At 39.2% G+C, this 16018-nt stretch overlaps 1 protein-coding gene across 3 annotated transcripts in view; it reads right to left on the bottom strand.

Annotated features, from left to right (window-relative positions):
* Nucleotides 1-16018, bottom strand: part of LOC133634106 (protein sidekick-1-like) — a 962694-nt gene that overhangs the window by 220462 nt on the left and 726214 nt on the right. For all 3 annotated transcript variants that reach the window (XM_062027111.1, XM_062027112.1, XM_062027113.1), the window contains one exon: nucleotides 9944-10119. In XM_062027111.1, coding sequence (XP_061883095.1) covers nucleotides 9944-10119 — 176 coding nt within the window. The remainder of the gene's footprint in view (nucleotides 1-9943; nucleotides 10120-16018) is intronic.

Below are 16018 nucleotides of genomic sequence, written 5' to 3' on the forward strand. Positions count from 1 at the left end.
AACATAATATTCAAACTAGTTCCTTATTTTCACTCTATTCTCTATTGTAACTATTTTATATCCTTTGGTTTATGCCCTCAAAGTCTCTGAAACGATAACAAAAAAGGACAAAAACTGATTTTGCAAAAAACTAAAATACAGATCTAATCCTTTTTGTATTGATCGTACACTTTTACTACCCTTGGTATGAACTCTACTGATATACTCTATGTCCTCCCTATTATATAATCTTCTCTCTAACTCTTATTAATCTACTTGTTAATTTCCTGTTAATATCTGATTACTTTCTGCTCTAATGTACTGCCATCGACACATCTTCAACTTTACTAAGCACCCATTTCTTGTGTTGTTACAAGCTGGCTTAACGGCTAGTTTAGCGCTTGGCATACCTTCTTATCTGCTTACCGTAATATTTTTAGCCTCATCCTCCAGTGATAAGGATACTTGTAAAAAGAAGCAGTTTATTCGTTGATTATAAATTTAGGGGAGTTTCTCCACAGTGTTAGCTGCTAGCCTAGCCCCCTCTAATCACAGGGTGACCTAAAATAAATAAAGCACCACAGGGGTTGGCGTTCGTGATCAACATTAAAATGGATTATTCGGCATTGGACGATCACTTTTTCCCCCCAAAAAAATCAGCCTCTACTAATCGATCGATACAACCCTTTTTAAAGCAAACATTTAAAGGGGAACTGCACTTTCTTTGGAATTTTGCCTATCATTCACAATTCTTATGTGAGACAAGAACACAATGTTTTCTTTGTTAAGCATTATAACTTGTATTGTATGGCAAGTATGAAGTGGCTAACAATAGAAGTAATGGGTTTTTTTCTATTCCGCCTGTGAAGCGCTTTTATATATCTGCTATAAGTATTTAGTGTATAGTATCAGTCACATTTGTATTAACATGTAATATGAATATATTTTGTTGATTTTAAGCATACCGCGGTGCATTAATTTCATAGACGCATCCTTCAACAACATCACCACTAATCATGGCTGATTTCATGAGAAACATCCGGAACCTTACATTTTTGAGGCTGAATATAAGGAGGATGAGCTAGAAGTTTTAGAAGCTGACTGATAAGCAGATCCAGCAAGTAGCAGTATTGTCAAGTGCTAAACAAGATATACAAACTACGACCATAATAAATCAATCACTTACTGTACAATGTCTGCTCTCACTGGGATGCCAAATGATGGGATGTATATATCTTCCTGTTTAGATGATGAATTAATCATAATCTTCACGCAGGTAAAAAAAAAGAAGGTATTTTGTGTCCTTTAGGTTTAAGTTGAATGTCAAAGTTGACCAACGTCTCGGTTTATGGCAACAACCTTTTACTATTCAAGTAAGAAGCATGATTTATGATCTAGAATAACTGTTTTAGAGGCGGTGCAGCAGCTCACCGGCTCAATATGTCAACAGCTGCATGAGCTAGTCGGGCTCGCTGTAATCACGCCGCTGCTAAAAGTAGTTCCTCAGCATTAGTGCTTATAATAACAGTTAGAGATGCTACCTCAGTAGAAGCATTTAAGTCCAATCTGAAAACTCATTTGTATACGCTAGCCTTAAAATAGACCCCCCTTTTAGACCAGTTGATCTGCCGTCTCTTTTCTGCTCTGCCCCTCTCTCCTGCGTGGAGAGGTTATTGGGTGACCACAGATGACGCGCTAGCTGTTCATGAAAGTCGGTCCCCATCTGTGCATCAGTTGGGGACGTCTCTGCGCTGCTGACTTGTCTCCACTCAAGAGGATCCCTTGCTGGCCCCACTATGGACTGGACTCTCCCACTATTAACTAGATCCACTCGACAACCATTGCACCGGTCGCCCCGGTCCCCTCCAAGGTTTCTCATTGTATTCCATTGGGTTGAGTTTTTTCTTGCCCTGATGTGGGATCTCAGCCAAGGATGTCGTTGTGGCTTGTGCAGCCCTTTGAGACATTTGTGATTAAGGGCTATATAAATAAACTTTGATGATGATGATGATGATGTAGGTCACGACATGTGCCTCACAATACGAAGGTCCTGAGTTCAATCCCGGGCTCGGAATCTTTCTGTGTCGAGTTTGCATATTCTTTCTGTGACTGCGTGGGTTCCCTCCGGGTACTCCGGCTTCCTCCCACCTCCAAAGAAATGCACCTGGGGATAGGTTGATTGGCAACACTAAATTGGCATGTGAATGTGAGTGTGAATGTGGGAGCTGCCATACAAGGCCCTAACCACGACCCATCAGGAGCAAGGGTGAAGTGTCTTGCTCAAGGATACAACGGACATGACGAGGTTGGTAGAAGGTGGGGATCAAACAAGGAACCCTCTATGTTGCTGGCTCGGCCACTCTCCCAAACGCGCCACGCCGCCCCCTAGTACTACAAATTAAAATGCATACAAATAAGAAAATCATGTCTGTGTCTTACATAGGGATTGTAAATCATAGGCAAAAGTTCCCCTTTCACAGTATTACCTAATTCCTATTTGGCAGGTCTTGTGAGAATTTCGACCCATTTCACTCAAATTCCAACTTTCCCTCCCAATACAAGTTTTTTTCTTGAAACTAATACTTTAAACTGTCTTTTTTTCTTGTAAGATTACAACTTGGTTATCACAACTTTTACAGCACATTTTTCTTTTCAAGGTTTCAATGACAATTTCATTGGAATTTACTTATGAGATGAAGACACAGTCCTGTCTCCTTGTGGGGAAACTGAGCTGCAAAGCACAAAAGAGGAAAACAGTGAGCGTGTGAAGGAGCTACAGTGCATTCCCTCGTCGGTGCTACATTTATTCTATTTCACTACGCCGGCTTTTTAAGCACAGAAGGCACATCCACATATCTTTAGCTAGAACAGTGGGAGTACAGCTTGACTTTTGACAAGCGATAAATAACCGCCTGGTGGTGTGACACTGATAACACAGATGCATTAATCTCCTTTGCTCAGGTAAGCGCAAGGAGCAAGACGCACGCACATGCACGCAAAAAGAAAAAAGAAAAAAAACACATTCGGGGTTGTTTTGGTGATTTGGCTTTTGAGAAGTTTGCGCCTCTGTTAGTGGGCAAAAAGCAGCAGGAGAATAACAACAGAGCGGTTGTTGTTTGCAGCGGGAACACAACACGGTCGTCATACATATTCCGATTAGTGGGCAGAGAAGTAATGCGCTTGAATAATGAAGACCTTAGAGGCAGGCGCGCAGACACATACTCCATTCTGTTTAGGAATTCCTCTCATTGCAGCCAGGTCTCACGAGTCCATTGTGGAACTTCCATGAATACCTGCACACCTGCAGTCCCTGTCACTTTGCCTGATGATGGAACCCAAGCAGGGGAGACGAAACTGGCAAACGGAGGCCGGCAAATGTGAGTGCTTGACGGTGTGGCCGTGGACAATTTTTGCCCCGCTTTTAAATCCCAGTGCCATACAGCGGTGTGGATAACTACAGCAGAGATTGCGAAGGGAAAGACGGCAGCTAATGAAGAACTGAGGCAGAAAACTTGCTAGTAGACCTGCTTGTATCGCATCATAATAATCCCCTCAATTCCCCCCAAAAACGGATTAACTCGCTGGAATATAAAGACAATATAACATACATCCATACACGTGGATGCATATGCAAAAGTGCAATATATTTATCTGTACAGTAATCCATTTATTTATATCTGCACCTTATTGCTCTTTTATCCTGCACTACAACGAGCTAATGCAACAAAATGTCGTTCTTATCTGTACTGTAAAGTTCAAATTTGAATGACAATAAAAGGAAGTCTAACTCTGAGTCTAAGTCTTGTCAACCGGGCTATGTTTGTTTACACAGCAATTGAATGCACTTTCCTGATGGATAGGACGGGTTAGAAAGAAATCGCCGCGTCCACCGCTGCTTTGCCACGACTCACTCTATTGCCATACCATACCAACTTTATTTATAAAGCCCTTTAAAAACAACCACAGGTGAAGAACAAAGGGCTGCACACCACAAAGAAATATTGGCAAAGGACAGACTAACAAATAACATTTAAAATGGAGGTAAAATACACAATGAAAAAGCAAATACAAAAAATTATCTTAAGAACAATTTGTTAGATAAAAAGCAGTTAAAAATGTAAAAACTGTTTAAACAGTTAAAAGTCTCATGCTGGGTTAAAAGCCAGTGAGTACAAATGGGTTTTAAGAAGGGTCTTAAAAGTAGCCGAAGAAGGGGCCTGTCTCACATGGAGAGGGATATCGTTCCAGAGTTTGGGATTTGCAACAGAGAAGCCTCTGTCCCCTCTAAGCTTGCGCTTTGATTTGGGTACCTCCAGGATCAGCTATTAGGGAAAACATCTCCTGTGATATTCTATATGCTAAATTAACTGTTCACTGAAGTACAAGGAAGTCCAAAATGTCCATATTTTATGTTACGTGCCCCTTTTACCTAGACAACGGCTACAAGGACTGTAATACAATTGGGGGCTTGTCCGGGATCATTTGTATCTTCTAAAAGAAAACATGAAATCAAACCATTGATAATTACAAAGCTCTTTTTCAGTTAAATTGACTAATCTACAATGCAGCGTTCAACATGTACAGGAAAGTCAGAATCTGAAATGGGGTACTAAAAATGAGCTGGTAGCTTTGTTTGTGGACAAGGAGAGATTAAACTACCAAAATGCATGTTTTGTACGTGTACCGCACGTACAAAACTTAATTTGCCCTTATTGTTTATAGGCTCCTTTTGGACAGCCGTGTGGAGTCCAGGAGATATAGCCAGGAGTTGGAGCTGGAAGCTCGTTCTGACTCCAGCTGATTGCTGCGTCCACCGCTATTATGCCACAAATTGCTCTATTAGCAAAAACATATTGCATAATATTTATTCTATGTGCTAAATTAACTGGTCACTGAAGAACAAGTAAGTCTAAAATGTCTCTTTTAACCAGACAATGGCCTCGGGGACTGTAATATAATTGGGGGCTAGTCTTGGATCATTTGAATCTTTTAAAATAAAACATAACATAATTTAGGTTTGCAAACCATAGCGCTTTATTAACTGGCGCTAACAACATGTATTCAACAAGAGTTGCCAGTAATTCTTGTGGACTGCAGCTAACAATTCTCTCCCTCGCTGACGTCACACCTCACTTGGCAACAGGCGCCGTCTTTTCTATACCTTGAGGTTCAGAATTCTTCTGTTCGTTTGAGATTGTCATTACTGCCACAAGTGGTAGAAAAGTGTATTGCATCTGAGTACCAGTGTGGCCTACACAGACCACAGCTGAGATATTTTGGCGACCCTCTAGGGGGCACTTGCGGCCCAAAATGGGTTATTAAAGGCCTACTGAAATGAATTTTTTTTATTTAAACGGGGATAGCAGATCTATTCTATGTGTCATACTTGATCATTTCGCGATATTGCCATATTTTTGCTGAAAGGATTTAGTATAGAACAACGACGATAAAGATTGCAACTTTTGGTATCTGATAAAAAAAAGGCTTGCACCTACCGGAAGTAGCGTGACGTAGTCAGTTGAACATATACGCAAAGTTCCCTATTGTTTACAATGATGGCCGCATGAAGTGAGAGAGATTCGGACCGAGAAAGCGACAATTTCCCCATTAATTTGAGCGAGGATGAAAGATTTGTGGATGAGTAAAGTGCAAGTGAAGGACTAGTGGGGAGTTGAAGCTATTCAGATAGGGAAGATGCTGTGAGAGCCGAGGGTGACCTGATATTCAGCTGGGAATGACTACAACAGTAAATAAACACAAGACATATATATACTCTATTAGCCACAACACAACCAGGCTTATATTTAATATGCCACAAATTAATCCTGCATAAAAACACCTGCGTGTTTGTTATGCTAGCTCCTAGCTCCTCTGCTAGCTCCTAGCTCCATAGAACACGCCAATACAATTCAAACACCTGATCAACACACACAATCACTCAGCCCAAAAGACAGTTTACCTAACCCAAGGTTCATAAAGCTTATATATTTTTAAAAAGTTACGTACGTGACGCGCACATACGGTCAAGTTATCGAATGTTTAGCAGCCAAGGCTGCATACTCACGGTACCTGATATTCAGCTGGGAATGACTACAACAGTAAATAAACACAAGACATATATATACTCTATTAGCCACAACACAACCAGGCTTATATTTAATATGCCACAAATTAATCCTGCATAATAACACCTGCGTGTTTGTTATGCTAGCTCCTAGCTCCTCTGCTAGCTCCTAGCTCCATAGAACACGCCAATACAATTCAAACACCTGATCAACACACACAATCACTCAGCCCAAAAGACCGTTCACCTAACCCAAGGTTCATAAAGCTTATATATTTTTAAAAAGTTACGTACGTGACGCGCACGTCCGGTACGGTACGTGTTATGCTAGCTCCTAGCTCCTCTGCTAGCTCCTAGCTCCATAGAACACGCCAATACAATTCAAACACATGATCAACACACACAATCACTCAGCCCAAAAGACCGTTCACCTAACCCAAGGTTCATAAAGCTTATATATTTTAAAAAAGTTACGTACATACGCAAAAAAAAGCCAAAGCTGCATACTCACAGTAGCACGTCTGCGTCTTTGTCATCCAAATCAAAGTAATCCTGGTAAGAGTCTGTGTTGTCCCAGTTCTCTACAGGCGTCTGTGTATCCAAATCAAAAGTCCTCCTGGTTAGAGTCTCTGTTATCCGAGTTCTTCCATCTTGACTGCATCTTTCGGGAATGTAAACAAAGAAGCGCCGGCTGTGTACTGTTGTTGCTGACTACGTTCGAAAAATACGTCCATTTCGCACCGACAACTTTCTTCTTTGCTTGCTTGGCTTCCTTCTCCATAATGCAATGAACATGATTGAAACAGATTCACGAACACAGATGTCCAGAATACTGTGGAATTATGAAATGAAAAAAGAGCTTTTTCGTATCGGCTTCAATGTGGAAGGCATACCCGTGTTCGCCGGGCTACGTCACGCGCATACGTCATCCGCAGAGGCGTTTCGAACCGGAAGTTTAGCGGCAAATTTAAAATGTCACTTTATAAGTTAACCCGGCCGTATTGGCATGTGTTATAATGTTAAGATTTCATCATTGATATATAAACTATCAGACTGCGTGGTCGGTAGTAGTGGGTTTCAGTAGGCCTTTAAGAAACACTGAATTAGGGCATTTATAGTAACTTAAAGCAGCACTAAGTAACTTTTCAACCTTTATAAAATGTTTTCATTACTTTTGGGATGATACATGGACTTACAACTCGTTGAATGACACCTCTGTCATAGCCTGAGGGGGTCTGTATCGCTTTTACTGGCACTTTGAGGAGGGTGGCAGAAACTCTGCCACACGAAAAACTACAAATGTGCTGACTTGATTTACAGCATACGTCACTCCGTTTCCTTATAAAAAAAAAAAAGTAAGTCAACACGAACGCCTGCGTGCCGCCAGAAAAAGAAGAACGCCTGCGTGCAATTACTGCTATCTAGGCCGAAACTTCAAAACAACCAAAGAAACGAAAAGTTTTATTTGAGGAGACAAAAAAAGAAAAACGGAGGCTACCCGGAAAAAAGGACAGTCAGGATCAAAATTGCCCCGGCTTTCAGGAATTTCAGATGATGCCTTGGCTGTGTTCCTGCCAAACTAGTAAGTCACTTTTGATGCTCAAATCAAAATGGTAATGGTAATGTTAGCTATCGGAAATTTGCGTGGTAGCAATAAATAGCCACCAGTTTGATAGTTTCACTACGACTTGCTTCGAAAAAGCCGGTCTGTCTGTGCTTCGGACCTGCATCCGCCCCAATACATTTTTGGTAGCAGTGTCATGTTTGTAGCACAATCCAAGATAATTTCTTGATAGTGTCTGCTATTCAACTATAGCAGTTTAGAGACGTGATATCTGTGCCAATATTACTGCGGACAGTATGTCAGTATGACGCTATATGCGCTAGTCCTCATGGGAAATGTGGTCTTCTTCTGGCAAAACACTACCGCGTTTGCCCACTGGCGCCGCCAAAATCAACTAAAACATTATTAAGTGGGGCTTTAAGTACTTGGAAGTGCAAAAAACATTTTAAAAGATTTACATTACATCACTTTACAATTACTTCCAATTTCACAAACCAAAACAACAAGAAACAAAACAACTTCAAACGAAAACAAAAGATCAAAAGGCAAAAAAAACCTTACAATTTTAGAACAAACACAAAAACAAAATGTTTTGCACTGGCAGGCGACCATACTTAATGGTAATGCCACACACTTCAACTTTGTCTACAAGCAAGAACTACAATGACCCTGGAGGGTTTGAAAAAGGCTCAATATTGGGGCCACACTGCAAGTGAGGTTCATGGAGTACAAAGAGTATGCGGTTTAAACACTCAGGCAGGTCTTTTCTGACTTGTGAGAATTCTATCGTCCCCGGTAGTTATCTCTCTTTACGTTCAGGCGCTCCCACGCTCCGACAATCACAGTAGATCAAAAAGACGCTGACAACCGGGGAGAGGAGCCGTGCTTCATCAATCACGCTCTCTGCCAGGCTGTACGTTGTTTTCTATTTACACACAAATATACAGAACGGCGGCGGTTTGTGACGAGGGCTCCTGTGTGAGTGCCGCCAGGTTGTTATTTTTTTTCCTCCCACCTGCATTGATTTGTTTCTCAGAGGAACCGAAATTGTGTGAGTCTGTGGGGCTATTTTGTGATTGTGTTTGAAGCGGCAAATTCACACATGCACAGACACACACACCAATTTACAGTCGTGATCAAAAGTTTACATACACTTGTAAAGAACATAATGTCATGGCTGTCTTGAGTTTCCAATCATTTCTACAACTCATCTTTTTTTGTGATAGAGTGATTGGAGCACATACTTGTTGGTCACAAAAAAACATTCACAAAGTTTGGTTCTTTTATGAATTTATTTTGGGTCTATTGAAAATGTGACCAACTTTGTTTCATCTGACCACAGAACTTTCCTCCAGAAGGTCTTATCTTTGTCCATGTGATGTCAGATGAAACACAAATTGAGCTGATTGGTCACAATACCCAGCAATATGTTTGGAGGAGAAACTGTGAGGCCTTTAATCCCAGGAACACCATTCCTACCGTCAAGCATGGTGGTAGTAGTATTATGCTCTGGACCTGTTTTGCTGCCAATGGAACTGGTGCTTTACAGAGAGTAAATGGGACAATGAAAAAGGCGGATTACCTCCAAATTCTTCAGGACAACCTAAAATCATCAGCCCGGAGGTTGGGTCTTGGGCGCAGTTGGGTGTTCCAACAGGACAATGACCCCAAACACACGTCAAAAGTGGTAAAGGAATGGCTAAATCAGGCTAGAATTAAGGTTTTCAGAATGGCCTTCCCAAAGTCCTGACTTCAACGTGTGGACAATGCTGAAGAAAGAAGTCCATGTCAGAAAACCAACAAATTTAGCTGAATTGCACCAATTTTGTCAAGAGGAGTGGTCAAAAATTCAACCAGAAGCTTGCGGATGGCTACCAAAAGCGCCTTATTGCAGTGAAACTTGCCAAAGGACAACCAAATATTAACATTGCTGTATGTATACTTTTGACCAGCAGAGTTGCTCACATTTTCAGTAGACCCATAATAAATTCATAAAAGAACCAAACTTCATGAATGTTTTTTGTGACCAACAAGTATGTGCTCCAATCACTCTATCACAAAAAAAAAAGAGTTGTAGAAATTATTGGAAACTCAAGACAGCCATGACATTATGTTCTTTACAAGTGTATGTAAACTTTTGACCACTCACAAATAAGAATTGCAATTAATCCGAAAATCTATTTTTATATGTAAATAAAAATTGCAATACAATTGGACGCTATGAAGTGTCTTTTATTGATGTTCGATTTATCAAATAAACTAACCAATAGATTACTAAAATGATCACTAGCTGCAGCTCTAGTGATGGTGAAAGTAGGTTTGTACTTTTCCCTTACCAATCACGATGAGGTTTGCCATTCCCGCCGCAGATTGTGTTGTGCTGTTGCTTAGGAACGCTTCACAAACATACAAGCCGCCATCAGAGGAGGCCGAGGCGGGAACTATGAGCCGACGGCCATTGGCCAAAGGACGCCCGTTGCGTTTCCACACCACCGTCAGCCCGTCCACAGATCTGCGAGGAAGAGGAGGAGAGCAGGAAGTGACAAGGAGGAAAGTACAACATATTACATGCATAACTTTGCATGTCAATGAAGCGGGAAACGAAGGTTGACAGTCTGCATCTTGTCTGACATGCTGTACATGTTGCATGACATTTCACATCCTTCAAACTGGATTATTTTGTGTGGGTGAATATTTATGTAATGTATCGCTGCAGTTGTTTTTCCTTAAGACGATTACAGTAATTTGTAAAATGTTTTTAAATAATTGGTGTAATCTTTTAATAGTTATGTTAACACAGTTATTTGTAATAATTATGCTGTTAGCAGAATTCCTTTTCTACACCGCGTGTCCTCATTAGGGTCACGGGTGAGCTGGAGCTAGTGTTGTAACGATACCAATATTTTGGTACTGGTACTGAAATTATTTTGGTACTTTTCGGTACTTTTCTAAATAAAGGCGACCACAAAAAAATTGCATTATTGGCTTTATTTTAACAAAAAATCTTAGGGTACATTAAACATATGTTTCTTATTGCAATTTAGTCCGTAAATGAAATAGTGAACATAAAAGACAACTTGTCTTTTATTAGTAAGTAAGCAAACACAGGCTCCTAATTTAGCTGCTGACATATGCAGTAACATATTGTGTCATTTATCATTCTATTGTTTTGTCAACAATATTAAGGACAAGTGGTAGAAAATGAATTATTAATCTACTTGTTCATTTACTGTTAATATCTGCTTACTTTCTCTTTTAACATGTTCTATCTACACTTCTGTTCAAATGTAATAATAACTAATTTTTCCGTTGTTTGATACTTTACATTAGTTTTGGATGATACCCCAAATTTGGGTATCAATGCGATACCAAGTAGTTACAGGATCATACATTGGTCATATTCAAAGTCCTCATGTGTCCAGGGACATATTTCCTGACTTTATAAACATAATGTAAATTTAAAAAAAACAAAAGAAGATGTTGTGATGCCAAAAAATATCGACATAATCATAGTAGTATCGACTAGATAAGTGCCTGTACTTGGTATCATTACAGTGGATGTCAGGTGTAGATCCAACAATGGCGTTTGTTTACATTTTGATGCCGGTGAGCTACGGTGTGTAGTGAAGCATGTTTAGCTATTCCTCGTCCTGCAGGGATGATACTTGTAAGAAACTTACTTTATTTGTCGCCATGGAGACCAGTATTAGTGATTTAAAAGTCGCTAAAACACTGCCGACAATCGCTTCATTCCGAGATTAATAAATTTAGTCGCCGCTCCACCACCAAAGTATAGCTGACGGCCAGTGTTGGGTTAGTTACTGAAAACCAATTACTAGTTACTTTATTTCTAAAGTAAATCAGTTACTAACTCAGTTACTTACACCAAAAAGCAATGCATTACTGTGAAAAGTAACTATTTAGTTACTTCTTTTTTTTCTCCTTTTTTTTAAAGGCTCCCATTAATGCCCTTTTAGCCTTCATTTCAGTACTGTTATTGCACTGGAGAATAATACAATGTGTTGATCAACTTGACATGCATTTGCATCACTGAACTCTGCTAAGCAATGTGGTCTACATACAACACACAAACAATGTGGTCTACATACAACACACAAACAATGTGCTCTACATACAACACACAAAGACAGAGATATGTTTCAAAGGGCCAATTTATTTCAGGCCAGAACAAATTGACAAAACTATTTTAAATAGCTGCAACATAATGGCACTTTAACTTTAACTTTAAGTAGATAGGATCTTTTATCCAAGACACAACTCACATTTAACTAAAATGTTCTTTTCTTTGTGCTCGACAAAAGAAAAGTATTGAGAATGTCTCCATGTTAAAAAAACTCAACTTCTGGCTTCGCCATGATGTCTTGTTAGTTTTTTTGTTAGTTGTTATGAGAGTAGTGTATGTGTGTGTGTGGCCCTTTAAGATATGACAGCATGTGAGGTGAGTGACGTCAGTGAGTGAGTGGGCGAGAGAAGTGAGGGAACGGCGACAGTGAGTGCGTGCAGGTGCTCTAGCTTGGTGGATGGCTGCGTCCAATAAAGTCACAAAGTTGCAACAAACCGCCGGCCTCGTCATTCACCCTCAGCTGTAAAGACCCACGTCCGGGTAAAGTGAAGGTTGTTAGCCCCGATCGAAGTACATAGGCCCTGGAGGAACGTCTCCCCTGCGCCCCTCAACTACGGTATGGGAGTCCCCCACCCCGCCCCCACCCACAGAAAGCACGCCTTTTCTTTTCCACCGCTGCGCTCCAATAAAACACACTCAGATCTTCTGTTTCTAGCCGATACTACATAAAAAATAACGTAAAATAACGCAGTAACGCATCATGTAGTAACGGTAACTGAGTTACTGAATATAAAAAATAACACGTTAGATTACTAGTTACCGCCGAAACTAACGGCGTAACAGTAACGCGGTAGTCCCAACACTGCTGACGGCACAAACATGCCCAGTAAGGATAATTGTAACCCACATTTCGGAAGATGTGTTTTCATGCGCTACAATCAGAATGACTTTCGTCATAAACCACTCGTCTCGATCGGAATTAAATGTTGATCCGAACGTGTGTGATGGGGTCAGAATCTTCCAAATGGCGTGTTTACGTGAAGCATTTTTATTCTGGTGAGGCTTTTAAACCGATTAAATGTGTCCATGTGCACAAATTCAGTGTACAGAAAGAGCTTTTGTAATAAAGACACAAATTAACCTCCATAAAACAACTACTATTATTTATTAATTATTTATTATCACTTTTTTGCATTGTACTATAATTACCAGCGAGGTGGGAATAGTTTTACTGTACATGAACAATGTTGCAGTAATTTGACTTTACCGGAGATATAATAAATCATACTTTCACTTATAAATGATAAATTGGTTATACTTGTATAGCGCTTTTCTACCTTCAAGGTACTCAAAGCGCTTTGACAGTATTTCCACATGCACACACACATTCACACACTGATGGCGGGAGCTGCCATGCAAGGCACTAACCAGCAGCCATCAGGAGCAAGGGTGAAGTGTCTTGCCCAAGGACACAACGGACATGACTAGGATGGTAGAAGGTGGGGATTGAACCCCAGTAACCAGCAACACTCCGATTACTGTCACAGCCACTCTACCAACTTCGCCATCTTCAGAAAAAAGTCAAAGGTATAGTAATGGCTTTTTTTTAATGTTAAAAATAATCTAATCCGTGGCGATCATTGTTTGTTGTTTTTTGAAATTGTTTAATTTTAGTTGTTTTCTGATTTTTTAAATTTTTTTTTCCCTACTTAGTGTGCCTTTGAGCACCCTTAAAGACGCTTTACAAACTGGATAAGCACTCCCATACCCCAAAAGTAAATAATCCATACAAAAATCCAGATGGCCAGCAAAATCTGATAATTTGTTCTTTTTCCATTTTTGACATTTCCTGAAAGCAGAGGGACAAGCAGTAGAAAATGGATGGATGATTCAGAATCCACCCAGAACTTTTTGAGCTATGTAGCTAACTAACAAACAGACCCCAAAAATGGAGGGATGAATACAAGTCTGTGCATTATTTGTTTTGTTCCTTTGTCGCTTCCAAACAGCCTGCAAGAGGGTTCACTCTTTGCACTGGTGTCAGCGGAGTGAACCCTCCTGACAGTCAGCCACTCGCTTCATCTTTGTGAGTAGCACATTAACTAACTGACGTTTGCGGCCCGCAGCTCATTCTTTAAACGGCCTGCGGCACATTCTAAAAATACTACTGAAACATAACAATGTGAAATAAAAGAGCATACAGGTGAAATGTAACGAGGACAAGTTGCAATGTTGACTCTTATAAAACAAAGCTGTCCTTCAGGCTGTGTTTTCTTTAAAGCTGTCATTGCTGAAAAGTAAAAAAAATGAATCAAAAGCAATGTTGTTATGAATTATTGACATATGCAAGGCTCCACTGACTTCACATATTTCCACTTTGAAATATTTTTTGGGAACATATTGCATATTACTTCACATCACATATGCCACTAACATTTTTTGGGGAAATATTGCATATTTTGTGTGTTTGCCATTTAAAACAACGTTTTCTATGACAAAAATGGGCATAAAAAAACAAAACACAAAACATAAAAAAATGTTAAAGCTAAGAATCAATGAATACATCTCAAGGTGATATAGAAATTAAAGCGTTTGTAGAAAAAAACAAAAACATTTGTATGACTTCTTACAACAGTGGAGTGGAGCTCTTTTGGGTTCCTGAGAATTTAGTGGGATTTTGCTCATTAAAATAATTATGAATCAAAATGAATGTAGTTATTAATTATTGACCAATTTTAATGCTCCAAATAATTCACATCAAATATTGTACTTAGATTTTTTTCAATTTCTTTAACAAAAAGAGCATAAAATATGCAAACACAAAAATAATAATACCCTTATTTCCACAGACGAATCTGAAGTGGATCTGGAGATTTAAGTGTTGAATAATTATTGACCTATTTTAAGGCTCCAAATAATTCACATCAAATATTATACTTAGATTTTTTTGGGGCGGGTAAATGTTGCATAATTTGTGTTTTTTTTCCATTTCTTTAACAAAAAGAGCATAAAATATGCACACATAAAAATATAATACCCTTATTTCCACAGACGAATCTGAAGTGGATCTGGAGATTTAAGTGTTGAATAATTATTGACCTATTTTAAGGCTCCAAATAATTCACATCAAATATTATACTTAGATTTTTTTGGGGCGGGTAAATGTTGCATAATTTGTGTTTTTTTTTCCATTTCTTTAACAAAAAGAGCATAAAATATGCACACATAAAAATAATAATACCCTTATTTCCACAGACAGATCTGAAGTGGATCTGGAGATTTAAGTGTTCAAAAATATATACTTTTTTTTTTTTAAACATTTTTATGACTGACACCATTCCTTGTCCCCGAGACCAAACTTAATGTAAACAAAAAATGATATATTGCATAGGTTTTGAAAATGAAAAATATAAAAATGGCCCCTACATGCTTTAATTTTACAGTGTGCGGCCCTCAGTGGAAAAAGTTTGGATGCCGCTGTCATACACACTACCTTATAGCGAAGGTAATAAAAACGATTAGTATTAATATACTGCTATTGCTACTGGATCACTTTAGGTCAATATTTTACAAATATTGACATAAAAGATGGTTGCTTCTGTCAAAGAAGGAGCAATTCTTGAAAATATAAGAAAATGTCTGATAAGCTTGTCATTGTTTCTTTGCACTAAACCTGAGTGCACAATGTTTTTCTGCGTCTTCGTTCCATTCACTGATATGGACGTTAGTTTTTATAAGAGCTTTTATTGTTGAGATCATCTTGACAAAAGTACTTCCAGGAAACATGAGGAACCTTTCAGGGGCTAAATAAGGCAATTTAGCAAAACGCCTGAACAAACAGGGTGCTGGGAGCAAAGGAGCACGCGCAGATCATCACAGTGGATTTGAAGACAGTTTAGTCCGCCAGCAGCAAGGCATCCATGAAATAAAATGGAATGTATGTTAATGAAGAAGACATATTACATACCCAGTGTTTCCCACACATTCATTTATTTGTGGCGGCCCGCCACGAAAGAATTACGTCCGCCACAAATAAAAAAAATAAATAAATAAATAAATTCTTATTTTTTAATTATTTTTTATTTTTTGGCCTGTCCAGCTTCTCAGGCAAATCATATAGTTGATGTAGATGCCCATATAGGCTGTTCAGATTTACTTTACAAAAGAGAAGTGCAGGATACTCTTGTTGCCTTATTTGTATTTGACCACTACTGTTTTCTGTTTATTTGTTACTGACTGTGGCAGGACACCTCTGCCTCTGTTTCATTTTATGTTGCTGGTAAATAATATGGTTGTAGTAGTAGGCTAAAGTTAAATTATTTAGTAT

This window comes from Entelurus aequoreus, linkage group LG18 (genome assembly GCF_033978785.1).
Source record: "Entelurus aequoreus isolate RoL-2023_Sb linkage group LG18, RoL_Eaeq_v1.1, whole genome shotgun sequence".
NCBI classification, from domain to species: domain Eukaryota; kingdom Metazoa; phylum Chordata; class Actinopteri; order Syngnathiformes; family Syngnathidae; genus Entelurus; species Entelurus aequoreus.